Source organism: Drosophila navojoa, chromosome 4, assembly GCF_054131105.1.
Source record: "Drosophila navojoa isolate 15081-1374.11 chromosome 4, UAZ_NAV_1.0, whole genome shotgun sequence".
NCBI lineage: Eukaryota > Metazoa > Arthropoda > Insecta > Diptera > Drosophilidae > Drosophila > Drosophila navojoa.
The window spans coordinates 2,058,655-2,084,959 of NC_142892.1; the positions used below are offsets into that span (position 1 = coordinate 2,058,655).

Sequence of the window (26,305 nt, forward strand, 5' to 3'; positions counted from 1 at the left end):
TGTGGCATTCATAGATTAGGCTTATGGGCAAGGTTTACTGTTTTACTACAGACTACTCGCAAATGACAAGAAGCGACAGCAGATGATCAGATATGCAGCAAGATTTTATGTATATATGGCTAACTCTAGTATATTCATATTCAGTAAAAACTGAGTTAGGATCATATACGCTATTTCCTTTTTATGAAATAGACATTTCTCCATTTGTAGTGTATATCTCAGTTGCTTAAAAGCTTATTTAAAATTCCACGAACAAGTCGCATTAAAATATTCCATATTTAAACTTTTATACGTTTTCTATTGTCCAAATTTTATGTTACTTTTTTTTATGGGTCTATTTCAGATGTGACAAACTGTTTTTCATTTGCCAAGTTCATTGTGCACTTTGCAGTTGTTAATATGTAGACCAGTTACTTGAGCTTCTCGATAATTCTTGAATGTACGAAGACTTTGGAATATGGAACTGAGCATGTTAAATATAGAACCTAGCCTATATACGAATACAGGGTATAGTCGAGAAGCAAGATATATATGATATTCGAATTTTGACTAATCCATATTAATATGCATATAGAAAGATTAGTATCAATATCAAAGGGCAATTCCGATAACGCAGATGATTTGATCTGGTTTCCAGACAACTTATGGAAGAAGAAATCGATTTATATATTGTATGTATACCATAGTATTTGGCACATATTACAGACATTCCGTAACTAAGCTGACTTCTATATTACAGAGCTCAATAATCGCTAAGTATATCCAAATATCTTCTACTTTAGGCTCCCCATCAAGCCTCGCATCTAATGCTCTATATCTGATAAGGAGCTCTGCCCTTTTCGTGTCGTGTTTTCTCACCAATTGCCATTGTTATTTTTAGCTTGTTTCCAGCTTGTTATCCATTCGCCTTCTGTAAATAGCTAATTAGAGCCCGCCTTTAATATGTTTGCCTAAGGCGACAATTTTGTCTAAGCACTGCTTAAAACCAACCGCAATACTTTAGTTCCAGCTGCGCTGCCACGCCCCCTAATAAAATTTGCCCCAAATGCAAGAGTACGGTGCTTATCGCTCAGCTACTACTACTATAAACATTCGACAATATATACAAATAATTACAATTTCATTAACAATCAATAAGTCGGAATCGATGGCGCCTCGACGATTAAGGTGTGTGTGTGTGTGTGTATGGGTGGATGTCATATCAGTCTGGGTGGGTGTGTGTGGGTGTGTGTGTGTGTATCTGTCTCTACACGTGATTATTGCTCACTTCTGTGTTTGGTTTCAACTCTCTATAGGCTATAAATCACAGGCAATAAATAACCAAAACATTAGATATATAAATATAAGAAAAACTAATTATAAAGATGAACATGAACATACGATATAGATATATTCATAGATACTCTACATATATACATTTATATATGTATATGTATATGAATATTTGCTCTCATTAAATCGCGTCACATTTCCAAAGAAAAACAAAAATGAATTTTTCAACTCAAAATTTATTTTTAAACAAAATTAAAAAACAAAATTTGGAAAAGCAGAAGTATATAAAACGAGGGTGGCTCGAAAAAGTAGCCAAATAAATAGAAGAGATGATGATCTGGTATACATAAAAGAAAAGAAATGAAAAGAAATATATAATGAGAGAAGCAATATACATATGTATAATATTTAAACCCTGATTCATTTAATTAAACTACCCTCGTATATATACATAATATATAATCCCAGATAAGTAATTTCCGCTATAACATTGCTTCTCACACAAAGACAATGTGTAGGAAAACTAGGAAAACTGAAAAGCTTTTCCACTAAGTGCCTGTCCCTCAGACGAGCCGAATTTTTCAACAGCTTAATTTATTTACATTATGAAATGTGTGTGGGCGCTGACGCTGGGCGTGGCAGCAGCAGCGACAGCAGCGAGTCGTTAAATTGTGAGAGCAATTGCATTATTAAAATGCCCATCAAAAATGATGGGCCCTGAAAATTGGCAAAGTCAGCGAAGCGCCGTCGGAGCCGTCGGAGCACTCAGTCGAGCAGCTTCGAAGCATTCGAAGTTGTAGAGGTCAACCGGAAAAATCACGGGCCAAAACAACATGACAACATGGAACGCCAATCAGCGGAATTTAATCAACAGCAGCAGCCACACAGCGTCGCCCCCGCCCGCCCGCTCGTCCGCTCGCCCCGCGCCGTGTGTGTACGCCGACCGCAGCTCACCTGCTGCTCGACATTATATTGCGAAATTCCACGTGCGAAAATTGCACGCGTAATGCCAATGAAAACGAACCACCAAAGAATTTAATAATAAAACACAGAGAGCGGCGAGTGCAGCAGAGCAGCAGCAGCAGCAGCAGCAGCTGGGGAAATTCTGTTGATGGTCAGTTGGGAAAATGCTCTATTAAAGACATTGATAGTACTATTTAAGTGATTTATCGATAAATTGCATGTTTAAATTCAAAGTGCTTGGATATCGCTGCGAGATGATTTGTGAATTGATTTAGCGAAATGTGTTCTCCTTATAATCAAATAAGTTATCGATAACATACATCAGAGCTGTTCGCCTTTCTATAGAACAGTAGCTATATATATATATTTATTTATCGATTTCATCTATTAATTCATTAACAATTGATGCAATAAAGAGAATAGCCACTATGGACAGTGGGGATGTGATTTATCGATAAATTGTGTATTTACATTCGAAGTACTTTGATATCACTGTGAGATGATTTGTAGATTGATGCAATAAAGAGAATATACTACACTATAGACAGTGGGGAAAAGTGAGTTATCGATAAATTGAAATGCTTAAAAATCATTGCGATATGATTTGCGAATTGATTTGGAGAAGTCTTACTACTCATTCTATTTACATAAACTATTGATAACATATACTATATCGATAACATATTTATAAGCTCATTCTATACGATATCGATGACATATTTATAAGCTCATCTATAGAATAGCATCCATATCCATATCGATCAATCTGCAACAGTCTTTCGAGCATTTATTTTCACAGCAATCGATAATGGTTTAGCTCGTTTAGAGTAACATTTCCATGGCCAACATTTTTGCAAATGCAATTTGGGTTATTCTGCATTTTGGCCAAGAGCTAATCCTAAAATCCTGTTCTGTTGATGTGCGCTCATTAAAAATGTATTTCACAAAACTGCAAATGGACTTCAGTTAGCACACACACACACACACACACTCACACACACATACACCTACATGTATGCAGCACTCATAGTTGTATGCACACCCACAGATACACAAACACAGAGAGCATATTCATGTTGTTAGCCTTCATGCAAGGCATTTTGATTGGCTGCAGGGCAAAAGCAACTGAAACAGAAATCAGATTCAGCCATGCAACAATTCAACAATTCCGGAGAGTTTTTGCTGTTGCCCTCACCCAAAAAAAAAGAAAATAGAAGACAATACAACATTCAGGCATTCCGTTTAACGTTTAACAGAAGCACCAACATAGTATACCCTGTAAATGAGCATATAGAGAAGGAGTTTTGATAGAAGCTAGAACATGTACGATAAATATAGCGCAAATATTATGGTATACGAGGTGTTTTTTCTAGTTTTTATCAAAATCGATAAATATCGATAGTTTTTAGCCTTTTTTTAAGCTTTAAAGTGCAGTAATTTTAAACTTCAATAGATTATAAAAGATCTACAGCATAGTAAAAGCATATATACTACTCTAGGGTTTTTTCTGGGACCTTCTACTTCCCTTTTTAGCATTCCCTTGCTTCAATATGGTTCTTTTTTTTCGGGCACAATTCAAGCGCAACTTGGGCAATTAGGGCAATGCAATTAGTAAGTGCCAAACTATTGAAAAACCAGACGGGAGTAAAACGCAAAAAAAAAGAAGAGCGAAGTATAACACAGAGGATAGGAGGAAAAGAGTAAAAGGCAAGTGTGTAGGGTAGAAAAACTGGCAGGAGTCGTGCGCAACGTTTGACCTATAAAAATGGGGCAAAGCTGTGTGGCGCTTGAGTTAACATAGATAGCAAAAGTTAAGGCAACAACGAGCCCCAGTGAATGCAGCTAACCTCCAAGGCAAATGCAAGAGCAGAGAACAGAGGGCGGGGCTTAGGGGCATGGGGCAGTCGAGGGCCTCGGCTAAGCGTAACTGCCCACATGAGACGCAAATTGTTGATAAAAATAGTGCAGCAACGCACCTGAGCGCCGACGGCGACGTCCTTGCCAAAATAGAAGACAACAAGGAGGGGAGAGAAGAGAGAGAGAGAGAGAGAGCGGGCTGCAAACAAAGCACAAGATAGTCAAAGGCTGATAAAAGCGGAAGGGAAAAAGGAAAAGCAGCAACGCCTCGGCTAGCACAACAGGAAGGCAATGGCAAAAGGCGAAGGCGGCAGCAGCCCGCAGGAAGCAGGGGCGTGGCATTTAGCAGCGGCCATCGGTGCAGGAGACTAGAAATTTGTCTGATAAGCGTATGTAAGTCACATAAGGACAATTAGCCAAAAGCTCAAGAGGCTTTAAGCCTTTGCTAAGGCTATTTTCATCTTCATTTATACAGATTTTTGTTTTTTTCTTCTGTTGGTAGTCGAGCAAACAAAAGCAAAGGCAAAAGGCTGAGCTGCGAATTCGCAGCAGGGCGCGTGCTGCCGCATAAGTTGGCCAAAATGCTTATAAGCCAGGCCGGGCACGAGTGGGCGGCGAGGCGAGCCGACCTGCACTCAGTCAAAGGTCAATTGAAGTTGCGGCCAAGCAGACAGCCAGAGCGACAGCAGCCAAGTCAAGTGTAATGCGAGAAAGCGCAAAAATGGCACACCAATACACACACACACACACACATACACAAAGCACATGGCTGCTGACTGACAGGCTTGGCGGAAGTGGCTGCCATTTCAGCTCACACCGAAAAAAAACGAAAAAAGAGGCAAAAGGAGGACCAGAAACATGTTACACAATCCTTGAGTGTGTGTGTGTGTGTGTGTGTGGGAGACGGGTGCGCGGGTGTGGGCATTGCCGAGGACATTGCTGCTTGCTTTGGGTGTCAGTCAAGTGAAAGGAAATTGTAGCTAACACACACAGAATACAAGAGAAAGGAGGCAGAGAGAGGGAGAGAGAGAGAGAGAGAGGGAGAGTGTGTGGAGATAGGCAAGCAGACATACCAACAGACAAACATCATCATGATGCGGCTAGATGAGTGGGAAGGGAGCAGAGGCAGAGGCAGAGGCGCTGAGACGTGCCGGGAAATTGATGGCCTGCCAGGCAGCCAAACCTCTGCGAATGCCAGTGTGTGAGTCTGTGTGTGTGTGTGTGTGTGTGTGTGTGTCACATACAAAAATCCATAATCCTCGAAGCGCCAGCGAGCAGCGCCAGCAAAAGGGAAACGGCAAACTACAAAGCGCGAGTCTGAACGAGCTGAACGAACACACTATAAAATATGCTATATGAAGAGCTGATTGGGTATGCACGACTAGCAGGATAAGCTGTAAGCTGCTTGAAATGACGGAATACGAGCTATCATTGCTCTAGATTTAGATCTGTTAAGCAGTGATGGAGCAAGAGAAGAGCGAAGAGGAGCGATGCGATATGAGAGTTACGAGCATATATTACTAACCAAAATGCTGAGAGTAAGTCGATCAACTAAAAGTGACTATGGAATATAGATACTCTAGATTACGAATGTCTAGTCTGTATATGCTACAAAGAACTTTAAAAAGCAGTCTTTCACAATGATTAATTGAGAAATCGAATGGAATATTATTGCAAGGAAATATTGAAACAAGATCAAGGAACAAGGCCTAGATATTCCTTGCCATAGTTAGCCCTTCTATATGATGCTGCTCACACTCCACATAAAGCCCTTTTATCTGCAAAATTTACAGGGTATTCAAAGATGCGTGTGTGTGTGTGTGTGTGTGTGTGTGAAAAAGCCAAGGCAAACTTTTTGTGAAACAATGAAACTTTGGCAGCAGCAGCGTTAAATTGTTTGATGTGTGTGTGACCCACACCCAATAACACACACACACACCCAATCACACACACACACACACGCTCGGTGTGACAGCAGCACATAGAGAAAAACGTGTGTCCAACTGTTTCATATTTGTATTTGGTTTTCCTCTCGTCGTTTGGCTTTCAATATTTGCGCAGCATCGCAACTTTAAGCAAGACGGCCAAAAACTTGCGTCTGAATCAATTTTAACTCCCTCCCCCCCTCAGTCAGAATAAATATGTACACAAAACTGTCAACCAAGCACGCCCACCGCCGCCGTCCCACTCCCCCCTCCCCCCTCCCCGCTTTGCGGTTGGGCCAAAGTTTGCCAAGCATTTTGCAAATGATTTATTGCCACATCAGAGACAATGCGGCGTATGAGCGATGGCTGTGTAGCTAGGGGAGGCTTAGCCACACCCACCACGCCACACCACGCCACGCCGCAACCAACAACAGCTTTAAAGCGACATTTGATATACCCAGGGACTTTTAGGATAAAATATCTATTAAATGTGCAGCCAAATTAAGTCATTAAAAAGCAATTTTAATTTCCAAAGCCGAAGCTCTCATAAGTACATATCCATTATGTATGTATGTATATGCTGGCCTATATGGCGTATGCGTAATATGCAAATTTATATGCAAAGGAACGGCTGAGAACTTGTAGTGGATGAGTAGAGCACAAAAGGAAAGAAAAACCAAATGCAATCATGAAATAAGGCAACAAGGCGAATGTAAAGTGCAAAGAAATGGCCTAAAAGTGAGACTTGGCGAGGGAGGAACAGGAGGAGGAGCAGCAGCAGCCGATAGAGGGCGCCTATAAGGGTGTGCGTGTGTGTGTGTGCGTGTCGCAGCTGTGTGTGCGGCTGCCAACTATTTTTGTAGACGACGCAGCTGCCTTTCATTCCTTTAGCCAAGGCATAAAATTAAAATGCAAAAAAAAAAACCAGAAAAAACACAGAAAAAAATTGAAAACATTATTCAGACAATGCGGCGAGAGCGAGCGAGACAGATAGCTGCGACTGTGTATGTGGGTGTACCAGGCGTGCGTGTGTATGTGTGTGTAAAAGTGAAAAAAGCGCAGCTGAGCACGTCATCAAAAGCGTCTCTAGATGCTGCTGCTGCTGCTGCTGCTCTTCTCTATTTGCATCTGCCTCTATCTCTGCTGCTACCACGCCATCCCTCCCCACCCCTTTCTTCCTCTCTCTCTGCTGTGCTTTTGTCGCTGCTGCTGCTGCCTCTGCTTTGTCGCTTTTCCGACTGCACTGCGCCGCCTTCTAACTGCATCTGTGCGACTGCATTTGCATTTGGTTGGCAAACGCGTTGATATATAGACACGTCTATGGCATAGCGACAATGCACTTGCAGAAAAAGTGTAGCTACTTAGCTCAAGCATGTACCACACACATGCCGATGCTGGCTCGATTGAGCAGGTATTTTGCATATTTGATGTGAGATATGTTAGCTTTGAATGGAAAATTTTAGACATTCGTTTGTTTAGCATGTGGAAAATTCATAACATGTTTATTGCAGTGTAACAAATGTTGGTTCAATTAAATTGTAATTTATATATATTATTTATGTGTGCAAATTTCGTATTAGCTTAAGATTTGTGCATAGAAATTTATGTCGAAATTCGTAATATTCTGAATTTAAATATTCACTATAGAAGAGCTCATAGTAAGTCAATCTATTGGGAACAAAATATTATGAGTATTCTAATTACCTGATATTAATACACTTGAATATATATATATAATTCGTTTTGGCTGTTTCTAAACTTTCTTTAAGCCTAAGTAGATATATAATGAAGTTAATCCAAATTCATTTGCCAGGGGAAAAGTTTCGATCAAGAAATTACAAGTTTACCTTCGAGTATTTAGTATTAAGAACACTGTGAACTTCTGCGCCCTGCACATTGCTCAGATTTCAATCTATTTTGCATTCGAGTAGCTGCTCGGCGTACTCTCGAAATGCAAAACATTGCGCTCACTTTTGTTTTCTTTGAGTGCAGATAGGCAGGTGCCTGCATCAGCATATACCCAGCCTCCTCCTCCTCCTGCTCCTCCTCCTGCTCTTCCTTCCTCTCCTCGCTTAGCTACTAGAAAATTCACCTGCAGAGCGTCATTTAGAAACAAACGCGCAGCAAGCGAAATTTCGCTTTTGTTTCAGCTAACAACAAAAAGCAGACGACGACAAAGAAGAAGAGGAAGAAGAAGAAGCAAATGGAATATGGCCACGTTTTTTGGCTCGTTACAAATTTGCGCCTCAACTATTTGGCAAAGTTATTTGTCTGCTCGTCATGGTGAGTGCGGCTTGTGGTACAACAACAACAACAACAACAACACGAATAATTTCTCACACTCGGCCAAAAAGAAATCCAATTACAAAATGGGTGACAAGAAAATCGCTTTAATTTCTAGTTATAAAATAAAGTTATGCAAATTAGCTGCGGGTCACTAAATGCAGCTTAAGATACTTTATAAACCACACACACACACGCACACACACACACACTCATATGGTAGTGTGTGGCACACTGGGGACCCACACAAAACTTTACAATCAGCCAATGCAAAAAGTTAGACAAAAGTTTAGCCATCAAAGTGACATAAAATAAAGAGAATTATTTATGTGCATACGTTATATAACTAATATATGTTATATATATATATACCATATATGGAATGGGTGCCATTAAAATATTAAATGAATTTTGAATAAAGCCTGCGCCTAAATAGGTCAAGTGTCTCTATGTGAGACTTGACTCAAGGACAGTTGTTGAGGATTGGGCGAATTCAGTGCTCGAACCAAAGGTTCCTCATTGAGCATTTTCTATATAGATCATTATAGATGGAACACTAGATTTGGAAATTATGGAGTAGCTATTAAGCATACCTTAAACCAGTTTTAGTAACAATTATTGATATTACATATCTTGCATATAAACTATGAGATAAATCTATCTCAGAAAAACGGTTCTATCGAACTTTAAACCAGGCTGAAGTGCAAACGGCATAATAGAACTAGTTCTGCAAAGCTTTGAAATTATATAATACAAGCAAATGCTCGATTTATGTTTTCATAGACCAAAGGCAGAGATTGGTTCAGATTTTAAAAAAGTAGAGCTTGATTGAAGAGCCAACAGTTCCAAGACTAGATCAAGTTCAGTACTAGAATCAAATAAAGATGGCTTTGTTTGCCTCAAGTGTATATATACTATATATGCCATATATATACATATATACTATATCTATAATTGATCAAGGCGACAAGTTAACAGACATAGAATACAAATCAAATAAGCAACTTTGTTGTAGGGAAAAATATTGAAATTGAGTTAATTATACGGGCAATTTTCAATGGATTTCATAATAGATCGCATTGGGAAGATCAATGGATAGCATTAGCACAGCTGTTTAGTATCGGGTCAAAAAAAATGTGAAAAATGTGAAAAATAAGGCCAGCAACTGAATAAGTCAATTATAATGAATCAACTAACCGGAAATACAGAGTGAGAAGGCGGCAAATAGCGAGAGAGAATATCCATCCATACAAATTATAATTTATATAGTTATATCACATATATATGTATATATTTGTGTACATACATGTCGAAGATGCGTTGCGTTTTCTAATAATCAGATCAGAAAACAATTTTTGTATTCTATGCAAATGAGCGAGGAAATGGGCATTTGACTCGATGTTTGTCGATGTTTGGGTGTTGAAAATCTGAATTAAGTATCAAGATGTAGTATATGTATATGTACATATGTATATATTTATTTATTCATTGCCATGTTGCTGTTTCTATATAAGGCAGAGGGCATGCTATCCTCATATTGGATTTCCTTTTTCTCTGTCTCTCTCTCTCTCTATCTTACTATAACTCTGCTATAAACTCTGATCCTCTCTCTCTCTATCTTACCATAACTCTGCTATAAACTCTGATCCTCTCTTCCTCCATCTCTTTCTATCTTTTATTCTTTCTATATCAACATTAGTCACTTCCTTTCTCTTTCTCTCTCCATTGCATGTACTTCCTTAAACTAAATTCTAACTTCTATCTAATATCTCTTTCTCTATAATAGTTTTAGTTTCTATATGAAAATTCGTTCATTATATAATGTCGATTTTCTGCTATTAAAATAGAATTGACATCTATAAAATAATTGGATTAGTAGTAATGGGGTTTTCCCCCCAGATGTGTTACCTAAATACAGTTAGTAGATGGCTATTAAATAAGTCCCCAGCTAGTGAATCGTAATACTTTCCCAGAAAATCAGTTCAGTTATTTTGCTTTTGCATATTCAAGAAACCAGTTTATAGAGACACTGCTGGAAAATGTTGAACTATATATAAAAATAATACTCTGGTGATGCAGCATATAAAGGTTTTCACTATCTATCTACTATCTATAATTATTAGTGTTTATATGTATATAGAAAGAATATGCGTGTGTGTGTGTGTATGTGTGCGTTCTCCCCAAACTAATCTGATAATCGCATTCATATAGAGCCATACGTTGTGCTAATCCCATTGAAAATGGCTTTGAAGCATTGTTAAATATTTTCGTCAGGTGGCACTTGCCACAGTTCTCAAACATAGATAGAAAAATAAATACATTTACAACTAGATAACTGTGCATATGTGTGTGTGTGTGTGTGTGTGTGCATATCCGCCAGTGGGCAGCGCGATTCGAAACCGTGAAAATATGCAGATAACTAATATTAACTTTTTGTTTGAATGCATGAATGAAGCGTGGCTCCATGTGTGTGTGTGTGTGTGTGTGTAAAAGTTGAGCTTCGTTAGATGAATGAATTGAATGGAAAATTCAATCTATGTATGTGTGTGTGTGTGTTAGCCAGAGCAATAATTGAGTCTACAGCTATGCATCTGGCCATAATAAAAGGCCCGCAGTTGGCAGCGGGGGCCAAAATAAAAAAAGTGGCATGAAAAAGTTCCACTGGCCGTGGTCAAAATGCGATCCATAAAAGCCGCACGCACACTCCCCCGGCTAGAAGCATGCTACTCTGTATACATAAAATTTATATACATATATATATATATATATATTGGCAGTCTAAGCCAGGTAGGCGGGCCACGGTCGAGTGGAAATGTGGGGAAAATGGCTGAAAATTGAAGTCGGGTCAGTTGGCCGAATCTCTTGGCCAACTTTGCATATGTGGGCAGCTGAACGAGTGAAGTTCATATACATATATACATATATATATTTATTTTTTTTTTGGGCTGCGACGACGACTGGGCCAATCCGATTGGAACAGGGCCAACAGCGAGCAGCTGAAAGTCAAAGTTGTGCGAGATTATAGTTTTAAGATACCCTGGAGGTGCATAGGCCTGCATGAAAGGGGGGATTAGTTGTTGAGCTGAGCCAGGATGGGCATACATATACATATAGAGAGTTGTGTATTATATGAAGTAAGCAGTCAGAGAGAATGGGAATATTATATACTATATGTATATATATCCGTAGCTTAATCGAATCACCATGTGCAGCCTATATTTGTATGTACATATATAAGAAATCTAGCCCTTAACTAATCTGCCTATCGATAATTATCGAATTACACTTATACCATAGATATAGATCTAGAAAACTAGTTTTGACTTTTAGTTAGTATACAACCTTATATATGTATATTATACACATACGTGCTTAAAGAAATATACATAATTCGCATACTCATCAAATCGATAAGTCGATAGACATATTTCGAGTACTATACGATACACCAGAGACAGATCAATGCAGATCCATTATATGCCCTATCCTATTATAATATATCTCTATTTGCTCCCATTTACTCTACAGAGTATCTGCTGGCCGTGCAGACTCAACACTGGAGAGCAATCGCTTGTTTATTATGCTTTTCTTTTCTGCTGTGTTTTTCGTTTTCTGTTCTTTTATTTCGGCGTTTGCTTTTGCCTCGGGGTCCACAGATTTTCTTTATATGCCATGCATAAGTTTTATGCCATTTTGCGTAGCAGCAGTGCACGACTAACCGAAAACCGTTTCGATAACAGCTCGAAGGCATTTTATTTTATGGCCAACAGCCGGAGGTGGCAGTAGCCGCCCGGCCCTTCCACCGCCGCCGCCGCCGCCAACACCCCCGCCTCAACCGCCTCGAGCAGCGAGGAACAGCTGGCGACAAACACTTCTGCGCGTCTAACGGCAAACGACTTATTTCTTGGCACGAAGCGCAAAGACAACAAAAAAATGTATCTTTTTGGCTCAAAATTAAATGAAAACATATATGCTAAGCACACACACACACATAGCTAAACCACTTGGTGTTTGTCTTCTAAGAGAAAAATCTCCTAAAGTAACATAGATTTTCGCGACCAAGATGCAAAATTCAGCGAACAGCGGGACCGAGCGAAACGAAACGGAACGGCATGGGATTGGTATGAAACGCGTCAAGCAAATGAAAAATGCCAAAGACAACCGCAAAGCGAAGCGCATTTAATTTTAGATTTATAATGTACAGGGTGTCGACGCGTCGACGGCAGGTGGCAAAGCCAAACACAAGATAGAAGATGATTTAAATAAACGTAAGCCTAGCCAAGGCGCTCCTCCCGCTGCTCAGGGGATTCTGTTAGCCTTGAGTGTTACACTTGAGAGAAAACTGGGCAAACATTTAGCGAAAAGCGAAAAGGTTTTCAGATTGCATTTAGAGCCAAGACATGGCTATATTCTGGATTTAGCAGGTGTAACGAGTTATCCCTTTTATTGAGCTGCTAACTCAAAACTAGGCTAAAGGGTTAAGTTCTTTAAAATTGTGTATATGGTGTAGAAAATGTGGAACAGGATTTTCTTTAAGATCCCAGCTTGTAGCTGGCTTCGTTAAGATATTTTGGGTTATGTAAAGATAAGTTTCTAGATTCCCGATTAAAACTTAAAGCAATTAATAGATTCAGACTTATATATATAGATTTATTTATATATATATATATATATATATATAAAAATGAAATGTTTATAATATCTATATCTATATATTATAAAAATATTCTATAAAATAAATAAATTTTTTTTAGCAAAAATAATTATATATAGATTCTGTATAGCTCCACATGTTGACCCAATTTGAGTTATGGCGAGACCCAAATAACGATAGCGCCCTACTATCTTACAGACATAACTTTATCGAAGCTACATAGCTGTCAAAATTAAATACCTTTTGATGGATTTTGCATACAAAATGGGAAATTTTTGATTTGAGCAATTTTGTGTGGTAAAAAGAAGCATAGCCTTTCAATGTATGAAGTATTAGGTAACTATAACAAAGCAAATATATAAAAGATATAAAAGTATATTTAAATTTCTGAAAAAATTCAAATAATAAAACCCGATTTGAATTGCCTTATATATGTATGTATGACGTCTGCTGTCCATCTTGAATATGGAATGATTTAGTAACTAACTTTCTTCGCTTTCATATTGCCACCCTGTAATTTGTGTAGAGCAGAGACAGAGGGAACACCCCTTATGGGAGGCATCAGCGCCTCCGCAATAGCTCTGTCTCTGGCGACATGTTTCCTAGTCAACAACATTTTCGAATGTCTTCATATGTGTGTGTGTGTGATGTGTGGTGTATGCATGTGTAAGTGTCTTCTTCTTCTTCTACTTCTACTTTCTTTGTCTCTAGGCAATTCTTAATGATGCGCTCTCTCAACGCTCTCGGCCATCGCGTGGGTTATTTCACACTTTATGCGACATTTTTGAAATGCAACTAAAAATAAATATATTTTTAGAGCGCATTTTTACCTCAATTTTCCTCTGCTGTTGTTTTGCTTGATGAAAATTTTCCTCAAGTGCGTTTACTTTTCCAAATTTCAATTTCAATTGAAGCCACAAAATACTTTTCGATATTTTTGGCTGCTTACAATTAAATTAGCACCTTTTATTTTTTAATTATTTATTTTAATTAAATTTCTTTTTGTTTTTCTTTTCTTTTGTTTTTTGGTTGTTGTACCGTAACGCGTGCGCTTTGAATATTACTTTTGATATGAAATAGAAATTTTGTTTTAGTTTTCTTTTAGTTTTTAACACAATTTTAACGACAACTTTTAGCTCGCGCGTGTGTGTGTGTGTGCATGTGTGTTCGTTTGAGGGCGCTTTGCGGGGGCGGGGTCGGGTCTTCTAATCTGGCTCGTTTATCAACTCATCAAAGGGCAGTCAAAATGCCAACATGAGAATAAACTCAATTTCTATGCGCGCTGCATGCGAGCTGTCGCCATATCAAAGAGAGTGAGTGAGAGAGAGAGGGATAGAATGTGAGTAGAGGGGCACAGCTGCAAGAGGCAAAGGTAGAGTCGAGCGTAAAGGACGCTGCTCTTCAAGCGTAAGGGCTCTAATGTATGCCAGGCGTGTGTATATATGTGTGTGTGTGTGTGTGTGTGTCTACCGTACAGTAAAGTCGCTTTAAAGCAAATGCCGATGCAAGATTAAAGATTACAGATTTGTCACGAGCAATGACAGAAACAGCGATAAATTTACAAAGCCAAGTTAAAAGCTAAGGAAATGTTATCCATTAAAATGGCAGAACTTTTTTTTGCATTAAACTGACAAAAACAGTGGGAAATTTATGTGGAAATCAAAAACGTTATCAGCTGAAAATTTGTTATTCAGTGTGTGCAAGCAGAGCGCGACCTTGAATAGAATTTAAATTCCAGCAAATAATAAATGGTCCCGAAGGATGCGAGAGCCCTAATCGTCGAGCCTGCACTGTAACTGTGTTGTTTACGGGCGACAACTACGTTACGTATACGCAACGTGTGCAAATGGCATACACAAGGGAGCCAGTACGTGATGAGAGGGCAGAGAGGAAGAGCGAAAGAGAGAGAGGGAAGGATAACATAGAGTGGGGGAGACAGAGCGAGAGGGAGAGGGAGAGAGAGAGAGAGACTGGGGAGTAAGAAGAGAAGAGAGTAAGAAGAGAGCAAACCGTCGATGACTATTTGCAGTGTCCAAAGCAGGGGCAGTGGGGGGTGGGGGGTGGCCCTTAGGAGAAGAGCTCCTGCTCGTTGGGTATACACAAAAATTGTTTCAATTCTGTGCGACGACAACAGCGAATTGAAAACAAAAACAACAACAACAACAACAACAACGAGAACAGCGACACGGAATTTTGTGTGTCACGCATTAAAATTCGCTCCTGTTGGCCACGCCACTGGCCAGCGCTAGCTGCCAGTTATTGTTGTTGTTGTTTGTGTAGTGCCGTAATTTTATTTTATTCTGCTGAAAAATCGCTAACAGCCGCAACTGCAACAACAACAGCAGCAGCAGCAACAACAACAACAACAACAGCAGCGGCAGCAGCAGCAGCGGCAGCAGCTAGAGAACCAAAATCAAGTAGGTTCACACACTAGTTTCTAGCTGTATGTGTGTGTGTGTGTATTATGTACACAAGTATGTGTTAGCTCTGGCCGCTGATTTCTGTTTTTGTCGCTCGCCTGGGCCGAAATAGTAATTTTTTTTATTTTTATTTAGTACGCTTGTTCTTATTGCTGTTGTTGTTGTTGTTGTTGTTGCTGCTGTCGTTGACTTTTCGTCTGGCCTGTGCCTGGGGTCTGTGGCTAATGCTTTAAAAAAAATTATTTTTTATGGCTTTTTTGGCGAAAAAACGCAGTTTATATTTTTAAACACGACGCTTGTGTGGTAACTGTTGTTGTTGTTATTTTTGTTGCTGTTGTTGCAGCACAGAACGCACGAAAACTGGCACAAACACACACACACACATTCACACACGCACACAGAAGCATGCACGCTAAAATGTCGTCTAACGTACGAGTTGCTACTGCTACTAGCGGCTGCGACAGCTGCGGCGACTGCGACTGCGACGTTGACGTACACGTAGTAGTAGTTGGTTTTGTAGAACGTGAAAAACGTTGCGACTGCGAGACTTGGCGACGGCTAAATGACGACGGCGATAGTGTGTGTGGCAGAAGCAGAAGTGTTGCAATCACGACGGTAGAACAACGACTCAGCCAACACACGAGCGCAGCAAAGCAATCGACCAACTGGGCCCCCACAAAGCAGCGGCAGCGCCAGCAGCGACAGTGACTGCGACGCCAGCAGCGGTGTTCGTTTTACATTCGGCTGGCATTCGGCTGGATTGGCTGTTATGCTCGTTGCTGTTCGTTTTTGTGCTCTTGCGCTCCCTTTCCTTTTGGCGCTCTTTTCTTCTTATTTTATTTTTTTTTTTTTTAACTCAACGTAACGAGGGATGCACTGCACGTGCGAGAGCATGCATGTGCGTGTTAGTGTGACTGTGTTTGTGTGTGAAAAAGATTACAATAAACACATTTTAGCGATATTACATATTTGGCCTATTTATTAAGCAGCAGCAGCAACAGCAACAACAAACGTTCTCTAGTCGCTTCCACTCGCGCGCCCACACTCTTTCGCTCACTCTCTCTTTAGTCTCATACGATTAGAGTTGTTGTTGACGCTGGCTGCGACGTTGACGTACGTGCGCGCTATGGCTGGCCAAGCAAACACAGTTATGTTTGACGGTGCTGCTGCTGCGTGCGTTCGCTTTTTTATTATTTAGCTTTTTTTTTTTGTATTTTTGATTCTTTGCTTATTGTGCAATGAGCCATGGCGACTTAATTGCTTTTCGTTTGGGCTTTTGGCTTCTACAATAACAACAACAACAAATGCCAGTTTTATTTTCTCTTTGCGCTACGCTGCACTTCAAATGCTTATTGTTGCTGCTGCTGCTGCTGCCGCCGCTGCTGCTGCTGTCGTTCTATCTGTCATGGCGGAGGCGCATAAATAACGGCGCTGATAAAAACTGGGCGAAGGGCGTGCTCACAAAACGTATGCACGTAATTATGGCCAGCGCTTTTATCAACTTTACGTAGTTTTTATTTTGTTTTACTTTTTTCTGTAAAGCTGCCGATTACATAAGCGCTGAAAATCTGCTTGGGAACGGCAGCTCACTGAATGGAGGTATGGACGTATGGAGGTGTGTGTGAGTGTGTGTTTGAAGTTGGAAAATTTGAATGTTTCAGCATATACACAGAGAGAAAAACAATCATGATAATTAAATTGAGTTCACTGATGCGTATACTTAACATTAAATTCAAAAGCATCGTCAACAGCCGCAGCAGCAGCAGCAACGACAGCGCGCGCAACAAAAGCTTCCTGCTGCTGCTGCTGCTGTACGTCGTCGTCGTCGTAGCCTTAAAAAAACAGTTTTTAAATTATAAAAAGAACCTTCAACTGACAGAGCGTAGACATCGCTGTTTGTGTGGGGGTGGGTGGATGGGGGCGCTCTTTCATTGGCAACAACAAAAATTATATAGGTTAACATTTTGCTTGTATCCCGCATGCTTTCTTGCAAGAGCAGGAGAGCAACATGCAAATATGTTGGCCGCACATATCCCGCTCTCACACCCAACAATATTTGTAATCACAAAAAATCAAAGCCACTTTTCGCTCTTAAGTGCAAAAATCAGCCAACCCCAAAGTGGCAGCACCGACGCTCTCTTTTGCTCTCTTCGCACAGCCCGAGTGACTGCGAAGAGCGTTCAAGAGAGCGAGCTTTGCCATGTGCGTGGGCGAAACACACAGGAAACAGTTCCTAGTTGAACTAGTAAACCAGCAACCTTAAATAGAGCAAACGTCGTCCTGCGTGCGTGTGTGTGTGTGTGTTGTTATATGCCTCTCTCCCTTGCTCTAGCTCCCTCTTCTGCCTGCCTGTATATTCGGGCACACTAGCCTGTTCACTCTTCCTGGTTGTTTATTATTGGGTAAGAAGGGTATCGTGTATGTTTGCACAAGTGTGTGTGCGTGTGTATGTGCAATAGTGGGAATAAGTGAAATGTGTTTAATTAAGTTAATTAATAAAAGAGAAACAAATAAAATACCATTAAAGGCAAATTACAAATAAATATATGTATGTGTTTATTTAAATTGCAAGCAAATATTTGTGTATAGAGCATATCGTAGTCGACTAGTCTTTAATTTATAAATTTGCTTAGTCGACAGTAAATGTAAAAAAACAGCTCGAAAGAATAAATCACAAATCAGCGACGAGCCTAACCTAGACGAAATCCCAACTGGGCCACGCCTCCCGTTCCCTCGCACCTCTTTGTCGTTCTCTATCCCTCTCTAGCGACGAGCACTGTTAAATGGACCGCGAAATGTAAGCGGCGCGTATCATGTGAAAGACGTTTTAATGGGTCAGCAGCCAAGCCAAGTAGCAGAGTCTAGGCAGTGTCGACCTTAAAACGCATTAGCAACAGTCGGATAAATTGTAATAATTTTATTAGCAAACATGAAAAGCGGACCCCGGGCGCCTAACTGGCCAGTTAAGTGTTTCGAAAGGTGCTGCCACCAGTTTAGAAGTTCACGAAATCCAATAAGAAAACGTAGCGCACAGACCGACCAAGCAAGCAAGCGAGCGAGAGTGAATGAGTGAGTGAGAGCGAGAGAGACGTGACAAGTGCAGGCGCGCTCAAGGTAAATGCGTCGCAGCCTCAGTCGACGTCGACGCGTCGCAGCAATGCAAGATCAACTGAGCCGACTGCCCAAAAAAAAAAAACGAACGAGTTAACGAAAGAGAGAAGAGAGCAAAGCAGAGCGAGCTCGAGTGAGCGCAGCCAAATGTCAAGCATAAGAAAAACCACGCGCGAATGACAATCAGACAGCAGCACACACACATACGCACCAATAGATGCAGAGTCAGATGCTGTTGGATGGTATAACGTCAAGTGTTGACTAATACCCGTTTTAGCCAGCAGAGTTTTAGAGCCAAGGCAAAGAACCTTTCCCACTCTCCCCTTTCTAGCGTTTGACATACTGACCCAATTCCTGGTTTCGATTTTCTGGTTTTTCTTACAAATACACGTTTTCCGCTGAATGCACATACACACACACATACATGCGCTGAAGCAAGCATACGAGGTGCGTGCTGGAAAAACGAGTTGCATGCATAGAATTTTCGCTAAACAACCAATTGCATTTATTCCCCCCAAAAATAAAAAAACAACAATAAAATAGAATAGTAAAAAAGCAAAATGAATGTTGCTTTTTCCCCGCCTAACCCACACTTACCGTTATACGCAGCTCTACGTTACGTCTTGTTGCTTGAAGAGAGATTCTTGTTGTCGTTGCATTCGCACGCACACAAACACAATGCCTGAAGGAGGACGCGTTTTAGATACGTTAGCTAGGTACGCAGTTCTTCCTTTCCTTTTGGGTTTTTACTTCTTTTATTACTCAATGCGTACGAAGAAAACGGTCTTGAAATTTGACGGATGCGCGACGGTTAACGGTTAACTGTTGTAGTTGTTACTGTAGTAGTAGTAGTAGTAGTTGCTGCTGCTGCTGTTAATGACGATGTTAATTGGTGGTTTTCGAGTATGATGTTGTTGTTTTGTCTTATGTTGCGTTCCGATTTGAGGTTGAAATTACACTATTTTATTTTTATTTTTATACTACTAGAGATCTTACTTCCTACGAATCACAATTACAAGTGAATATGAGAATTCCTTAAAAATAACTAAACTATCCCACATCCAAATGAAATTCTAAGCACCGACTACTGTATGTCCTCCAACAACAACAATAATAACAAAGCACATAACACTATCCTGAATGCGCTTCAACATTCATATTTCATATACCATACACACAGGCAGTTCACCAAAATCTCGGTGTGTGTATGTCTTTTGGTTGCAGCTCGTGCACCGCGTGTCGCCTACAAAAAAGTTACAGTTATCAGCGCACACAGGCAAATACTTTTCCGCACCGAAATTTTCATGTGACGTAACAAATTATTTGGTTGTTTTTAATTGATCTGAATTTTACTAATTACTTTAACTGCCCAACGGGCTTATTTTGATTGTGTGTAACGGTGATTTTTAATTCAAAATTGTGGCAAGGAATCGCAGCCACACACACGACACGGCACAGCACGGAATTATTTTTAACGTAAATAATGATTTGGTTGCTAGTGTTGGGTTGTACAACAGTGTGCGTGAGTGTTGGAAATTGTGGTCAACAGTAACAGATGGTGGTATTTGCTGTTAGAGACATTAGCAGATAATACGCTGTTTACATCATGTGCTTTTAAACATACAGAAAAATGGGGTTTATGCTGTATATATATTGTAAGTTAATTAAATATATTTTAATAGTGCTTTTACACTTTTTTCTCTAGTAGGTACCATACATAATAGGAGCGAAATTCCACCTGCACAATTATTCTGTTAAATAAAAGCGGGCAAACAGCTGACAGCTGTTGCTTGCAAATGCTGTTGTCTTCTGTTAGTATGCTCTTTTCTGCTGCTACACTTTTGATACCTAGTTCTGGCGAGAGTTAGCTGAAGATAACTGTATTTGTATATTCATTAATTTGTACAAAAAATTCTTAATTTAACTTTTCAAAAACCATCAAGGACTTTTTAAACCAAATTAACACATAATTTGATTTCTATATAACTGGCCATTAAGTTAGCGGGAATCCAGCCAAACTGCCAGCGTTGTTGCATTGAGAAAAGTTATGCAACTGTTAAATACGTTGATTGTTATACTTTAAATTAATGAGTTGTATAAATAAATTTTTGGTGAAAAAATAATCCATTTTGTCATAAAATGCTTTTTTACACATATTTTGAAATCGATATTTTAAGTTTATGTAAAAATACGGAATGTTAAACAACACCAGCGCTGTTAACCGATCAGCTGATTGTGAGCCATTGCAATACCAGACGCAGAAGTAGAAGAAGAAAGAAAACAACGCAATTAGCGAAAATTGGAGAGAACGCTTACAAATGCTTTAACTGGCTGCGATAAAGATTTGAAACAAATATGTCACTTGTTGATCATGACTCATGGTACGTATGAGAAATTCTTTATTTATATACATGTATGTTTATCGCCGACGTTTGCAGGGACATCGAGTTTGAAGGGTGCGAACGCCTGCGACATCAGCTGCTTGGCCTGCTGCACAAGCGCAGGCAGCTGGGCGGCGCCGTCGCCGATCCGGAATACGCAAAACTAACGAACAGCATTGATGTGAGTCGTGAGCAGCTGGCCAAGGATATGAAACATCTCAAGGTCGTTCTAGATAATGCCATCACTTGGGAGTCCTGTTCAGAGCATGAGCTGCAGCAGCGTCGCATCAACTTTGACAAGCTCAACTCAGACTTACGCAGTATAGATGCCACGATAAACAGCGACAGTGCACGCCCTTCAACCAGCTCCACTTCAGTCTGGCAGCAAATGGGCACAACCGCCGCTGCTGCTGCTCCGCCCTCAGATATTGCCAGCTTAAAGTTAACACAGGCTGCGATACTCGAGCAGCAGGATCGGGGACTGGAGGCGTTGTCGGCCACCCTTTCGCGACAGCGCCAGCTCGCCACCCAGGTCTACGAAGAGGTAGACGATCAGCATAATATACTGGACAATCTGGCCAACACCATGGATCGCGTGGAAGCGGGAGTGCAGCGAGAAACGCGCACCATTGGCCAGGTGACCAGAAGGGATAGCACCTGGGGCTATTGGCTGGTCATCATAATGCTCTTTGTGGCCATTCTCATTGTGGTGCTTGTCTAAGGGACAGGATACAACTATGTTGCGAATAGGAACTAGATATATATGTAGCTGTATGCATGGCTGATATATCTATAACCCATTTTGTATGCCTGCAAAGCATTTGCTAAGATGTTTGTTGAATGTATGCATAAGTATATACTTTATATATATATATGTATGTATTGGTTGAAATGCCCTTGCAGCATTCATTATATACTATTCCTATGTATATGTACATATACTATTTACATGTATGTCAATTTTGTTTATCTTTTACTCTTATTGAATCTGTCAAGTATATACCTATATGTATATATTTATATATATTGCTGATCTGTAACAACATTGAAGTATGTTTATTCGCAATGTAAGTTTCACCAAAATCAGTCAAATTCTAATCTATAGAATGATTTTATTTTCTATATATACATACTTGAAGATTTTACGTATTCTCTCACCAAAAAGTTACATCAAGTGCCTAAAATACATTGTATAAAATATATATTAATATTATATATGTTGTATATAGAAACTATCAGCTGAAAATAGCATTTCAAAAATATTTCATAATCGACTTGTACCATAATATATCGAAATATATATAATAAATTAAAAATGTATGTTTTGTTCTATATATTTTTCCAATTATATATCAGCTAAATCATACTTGATTTATCAGATGTAATATTAAATGTAGATCAAGTATCTATCATAGATATCAAACATATTCTCATATATCTAATAATATCAATATCAATAATAATATCAAATATCTAAATCTTAACTGCAAACCCTACATCATAAATTTATATAGCTACCGCAAGGGCATTTTTGACTTCGGCTAATAGAATTTCAATTTTAAGCCCTTGTTTATAAATAAAAAATTTGTATTATGAAGAATTGTTTAATAAACATATATAAAAAAGAAAGAAAGAAACTACAGTTTGTGCATAATCCAAATAGCATTCCAATATCTGATCTAGCTAAGCTAGATGATAAAGGACACATTTACATATATTATATACCACACATAAAACATTCTCTACTTTCGATATCGTGAATGACAACAGTTTTATTTCGTAATGTCTCCAGGCAGGGTATTTAAATTACATTTGTTTTGTTTACAAGATTAACTACTTAGGCCAAGTCGGAAGCGTAGGGCACATTGGCCAGATTGCCGATGGCACCGACCGAGAGCTTGGAGCCCGCCACCTTCTTGGCCGCCGCCTGCACCTGTTGCACTGAAACGGCATCGATGGCAGCCACCAAAGCATCGGCTTCCAGCACAGTTCGGGTGATGGCCGCCTGGCGAGCGATTTGCTTGCTCAATTCACCGTCGGATGAGTAGTTGGATAGAGCGCGTGCCTTCAGCACCGCCTTGCCACGAGCCACATCCTTGTCGGACACAGAGCCAGATTTCAGGGCGCGCACCAGGAATTCAACGGCTTTGCCAATATCTTTGCTGCCGGCAGAAGCGACAAAGCCAAAGACTCCGGCATCTGTGTAGGATTTGTTGATGGCTTGGTATGACACGGGTGCATCACCTGCGCAGCTGACGGCCTCGCCAAAGGCGCCGGCGGACTTGCCACGCTTGGTGGCAGCACCGCCGCCAACAGCCTGCCTCAAAATGGCAAATGCCAAAGCCTCGTTCTGGTTGGTAGCAACGCCACCTTCGCCGACAACGGCGACCACAGCGCGATCTCCGGCTGTGTCCTTGCGTGCATCTCCACCGTAGTAGCTATTGTTGCTCTTGATGGCGCCGCCGCCGCTGGGGAAAATCAGATTCTGGGCAAAACCAGAGAGCAGATTATTGTCCACGCCAACGCCCACAACGGCAGCAGTGCTGGGATTGAAGGTGCTGCCAACGAAGTGGAGCAAGCTCTCGCTTGAGATATTGCCCAGCTGGAAACGTGGGATGTAAATGGAGTTGCCCAGACCGGTGCGGAAGGCGGCCTTGTGTGCCAGCTCAATGGCGCGCTCCTACATTTGAAAAGTTATTGAATAGCATAAAGTCCCATATACTAGATGTATTTATATAAATACCTCTTTGGACACCGAATCCAACTGATTGTACAAGGTCTTGGCGTTATCCTTAAGTTCCCAGGGCTTGAAAGCGGGCTGCAGGAGATCCTGCAGATAGCGCAGACCGGTCTCCACATTATCGGCGGTCGTCTCAACGGTGTAGCCAACGAATTCGCGATCGCCCCAAGCGGTCAGGGTGCCGCCGACTTGTTGGATGTTTCGTGCAATGGCAAAGGCCGTCGATCTCTCGGTGCTCAAGGTGCCAGCCAGACGGAGCAAATGCGAAGCGCCCTGTGTGTCGTACGCCTCATAGCGTGAGCCGGCACTGCGAATTACATTATCAACCATAACAACGACAGCCTCTTTTTCGTAGGCGTGGCACTCACCGCAGCACGATGGAGACACGAGAAACGGGCACCGAGGCATCAGCTGTGGCCACCACCAGCTTGTTATCCAGCACGTTGACGGCGATGGGCGAGGTGTCGCCGACGAGGCGTGGGCAGGTCGCATAACCGCGTTTCTAACATAAACAACCAACAATTACAAACTTTTCGCTTTACGTAACACGGAACGCAAAAAATTTTTTGCATCGATCGAGATTTGTTGGTTAAGTGCAACAGCTCACATAATGCATAGAACTTACGGCAATTGAGCGCAACAGATGCGTCTTGCTAGCGTTGCAGGCCATTGCTTTTGTTTTCTTTTTGACTTATTTAACAAATTTTAATAACAATAAATCGCAGCGAGCGAGCGACTATTTTTTTCCACCCGTTCGTTCCCACAAGTTAGTGATGTGCGGCAGCAATGAGCTATCGATTTTTTAATTCATATATTCTAATGATGATTTTTCTAGAAAACATCGATTTGTTTATGGGCAAATATTGTTATATATGGTCATACTTTTCTGTTCAACATTTTTTATTAAACGTATTTTTTAGGGGTTTTTATTTTAATTACAAAATTTGCTGGTAGCTTAAACTATCATTTCCAAGTCGCGCGCGTAACTAAGCACCTGTTCGGCCAACTCCACCGAGGGCAATAGCTCCTTGGGCTTAATGCTGCGATCGATGAAACTGTAATTTCCATTGCTTTCCAATTTCCATTGACGTTTCTCGCCGAACGCTTTGATTTCATCCGGCACACGCAGATTGAGCCGTTTCGCAGCATCTTTAGCCGAAATCTTCTCGTAGGACATCTCAATGCAGGCGCCGATTTCATCCCGCACCGTCTCGACCAATAAATCCATGAAATGGTTGTAGATTTCGGCAGGCATTGAGGATTTCGCCTGGAAGATCTTATTGTAGCGACCTTCCATGATATATTGTTCCAGTGCCAGAATAGGACGAATGTATTGATTGTGCTGTATTATGTCAACCGACAGGAGCTCCAGTTCAGTATGGAAGTCGGACACACGATTGCCGGACAGCAGATAGAGAAGATTGAGGCCCAACAATTTGTATTTGCTGTCCGATTCACCAATTATTTTGGCATAGTCGTAATAGTAGCATTTCAGCTGTGCCATGTACCGTTCGAACGCGAGTAGATCCTTGGTCAGTACACTATGCTCCACAGCGATTTCCAACACGGCGCGTGCCAACAAAAGTTGCTTCTTCGAGTTCTGTGCATCTTTGCCGTCTGTGGGCAGAAATTGCATTTTGACCAACGCCACTTTGAGCTGATCCAACAGCTGGCCGCATCGCGGTGTGTTTGGTGGTCGCTTGGACCATTCAGCACAGAGTTCCTTGTACAACGATTCCACTGCAGCCATTATTCTTTATTATTTGGATTTATTATTCGAAACAAAACACAAAGTTGTGAGCTGAGAATGATTTTCGCTTTTGCTCTGCTTCTTTTTCTGTTGCTATTCACAGAGAGGGCAATGTTAATGCTATGGCAACTCTGTTATCATCGATATCTAACACAATATATCGATGAGATTAATGGCATTTCGCGTTTCGAATTGTCACAATACATTCAATTGAATCTCCGCACAAAAATTGAATTGCAAATGTCTGACGAACAACTTATTTGGGAGGATAGCCTATTAATAAAGGCCTACGATGACTCCATAAACTTGGCGCGTGAAACGCTCGCCCGTCGCATTGCCGACTCAACCAACACGCGTGAGGCAAATGGACCCGAAAAAAAAGAAGCAGCCTCAACTTCAGATGTCGATTTGGAACCGCAGGAAGATGCCGAGGAGCAGGAGCCAGTTTTCAAAGTTGGTGATTTCGCTCGTGCCACATATACTGATGGGCTGGACTACGAGGGTACCGTGATATCAATCAATGAGATTGCGGGCACCTGCGTTCTACGCTATGTTGGCTATGAAAACGAACAAGAGGTACTCCTGGCTGATCTATTGCCCAGTTGGGGCAATAGGGCGCGTCGCGATCAAATTCTCTATTCTAAGCGTGCTGAGCCCGAGGAAGCGCAGCCAGAGCAGCGTGCCAAGGCTTCCAAGAAGTCTGGGTCGAAGAGCAAGGGTTCATCGAGTGGCAAGGGCTCATCGAGTGGACGAATGGGTGGACCTGGTTTGGTGATGCCACCAATGCCACTTGTTCCGCCCATGTTCTCGCCCTCTGGCGGCATGAATGGTGAACCAGAACAGGACTTTGTCGCCATGTTGACTGCTTGGTACATGTCTGGCTACTATACAGGCCTCTATCAGGGCAGAAAGGAGATCAATGCGAAGAAGAAGACGCCCAAGAAGTAAT

The 26,305-nt window shown here is 40.9% G+C and overlaps 5 protein-coding genes across 13 annotated transcripts in view; 2 read left to right on the top strand and 3 right to left on the bottom strand.

Moving 5' to 3' along the window:
- bol (boule homolog, RNA binding protein) overlaps window positions 1-19,996 on the bottom strand; it is a 34,698-nt gene extending 14,702 nt beyond the window's left edge. For 2 of the 9 annotated variants that reach the window (XM_089259465.1, XM_018101857.3), the window contains exons 1-2: window positions 15,808-16,033; window positions 13,785-14,017 (exon numbers count right to left, since the gene is read on the bottom strand). The gene's annotated coding sequence lies outside the window, so the exon portion shown is untranslated. Of the gene's footprint in view, window positions 1-13,784; window positions 14,018-15,807; window positions 16,036-19,082 lie in introns of those variants that run through there. The other 7 variants (XM_018101854.3, XM_089259468.1, XM_018101856.3 and 4 more) reach the window with 6 other exon arrangements.
- A 612-nt stretch (window positions 19,997-20,608) lies between these two features.
- Syx8 (syntaxin 8) lies at window positions 20,609-22,079 on the top strand. Its single transcript, XM_018101862.3, has 2 exons — window positions 20,609-20,866; window positions 20,924-22,079. The coding sequence occupies exons 1-2, from the start codon at window positions 20,841-20,843 to the stop codon at window positions 21,585-21,587; spliced, it is 690 nt and encodes a 229-aa protein (XP_017957351.1). The 5' UTR covers window positions 20,609-20,840; the 3' UTR covers window positions 21,588-22,079.
- Window positions 22,080-22,677: 598 nt separating this feature from the next.
- Window positions 22,678-24,405, bottom strand: UQCR-C2 (Ubiquinol-cytochrome c reductase core protein 2). The gene is made up of 4 exons (XM_018101848.3): window positions 24,232-24,405; window positions 23,975-24,108; window positions 23,610-23,913; window positions 22,678-23,546 (listed from the first exon to the last, which is right to left on the bottom strand). Exons 1-4 carry the CDS (start codon window positions 24,274-24,276, stop codon window positions 22,704-22,706), a joined length of 1,326 nt encoding a protein of 441 aa, XP_017957337.1. The 5' UTR covers window positions 24,277-24,405; the 3' UTR covers window positions 22,678-22,703.
- A 113-nt stretch (window positions 24,406-24,518) lies between these two features.
- On the bottom strand, window positions 24,519-25,472 carry Rpn12 (regulatory particle non-ATPase 12). The gene has a single exon (XM_018101852.3). The coding sequence runs from the start codon at window positions 25,354-25,356 to the stop codon at window positions 24,562-24,564; it is 795 nt and encodes a 264-aa protein (XP_017957341.1). The 5' UTR covers window positions 25,357-25,472; the 3' UTR covers window positions 24,519-24,561.
- Window positions 25,473-25,596: 124 nt separating this feature from the next.
- Smn (survival motor neuron) lies at window positions 25,597-26,304 on the top strand. The gene has a single exon (XM_018101850.3). The coding sequence runs from the start codon at window positions 25,597-25,599 to the stop codon at window positions 26,302-26,304; it is 708 nt and encodes a 235-aa protein (XP_017957339.1).
- The last annotated feature ends 1 nt before the right edge of the window (window position 26,305 follows it).

Bases quoted from the DNA above. Each gene is read 5' to 3' on its own strand.
- Syx8 (XM_018101862.3), top strand. From the start codon at position 20,841: ATGTCACTTGTTGATCATGACTCATG. The intron at 20,867-20,923 runs GTACGTATGAGA...CGACGTTTGCAG, and splicing joins CTTGTTGATCATGACTCATG to GGACATCGAGTTTGAAGGGT.
- UQCR-C2 (XM_018101848.3), bottom strand. From the start codon at position 24,276: ATGGCCTGCAACGCTAGCAAGACGCATCTGTTGCGCTCAATTGCC. The intron at 24,109-24,231 runs GTAAGTTCTATG...TGTTTATGTTAG, and splicing joins ATCTGTTGCGCTCAATTGCC to AAACGCGGTTATGCGACCTG. The intron at 23,914-23,974 runs GTGAGTGCCACG...TGTAATTCGCAG, and splicing joins CGTGTCTCCATCGTGCTGCG to TGCCGGCTCACGCTATGAGG.
- Rpn12 (XM_018101852.3), bottom strand. From the start codon at position 25,356: ATGGCTGCAGTGGAATCGTTGTACAAGGAACTCTGTGCTGAATGGTCC.
- Smn (XM_018101850.3), top strand. From the start codon at position 25,597: ATGTCTGACGAACAACTTATTTGGGAGGATAGCCTATTAATAAAGGCC.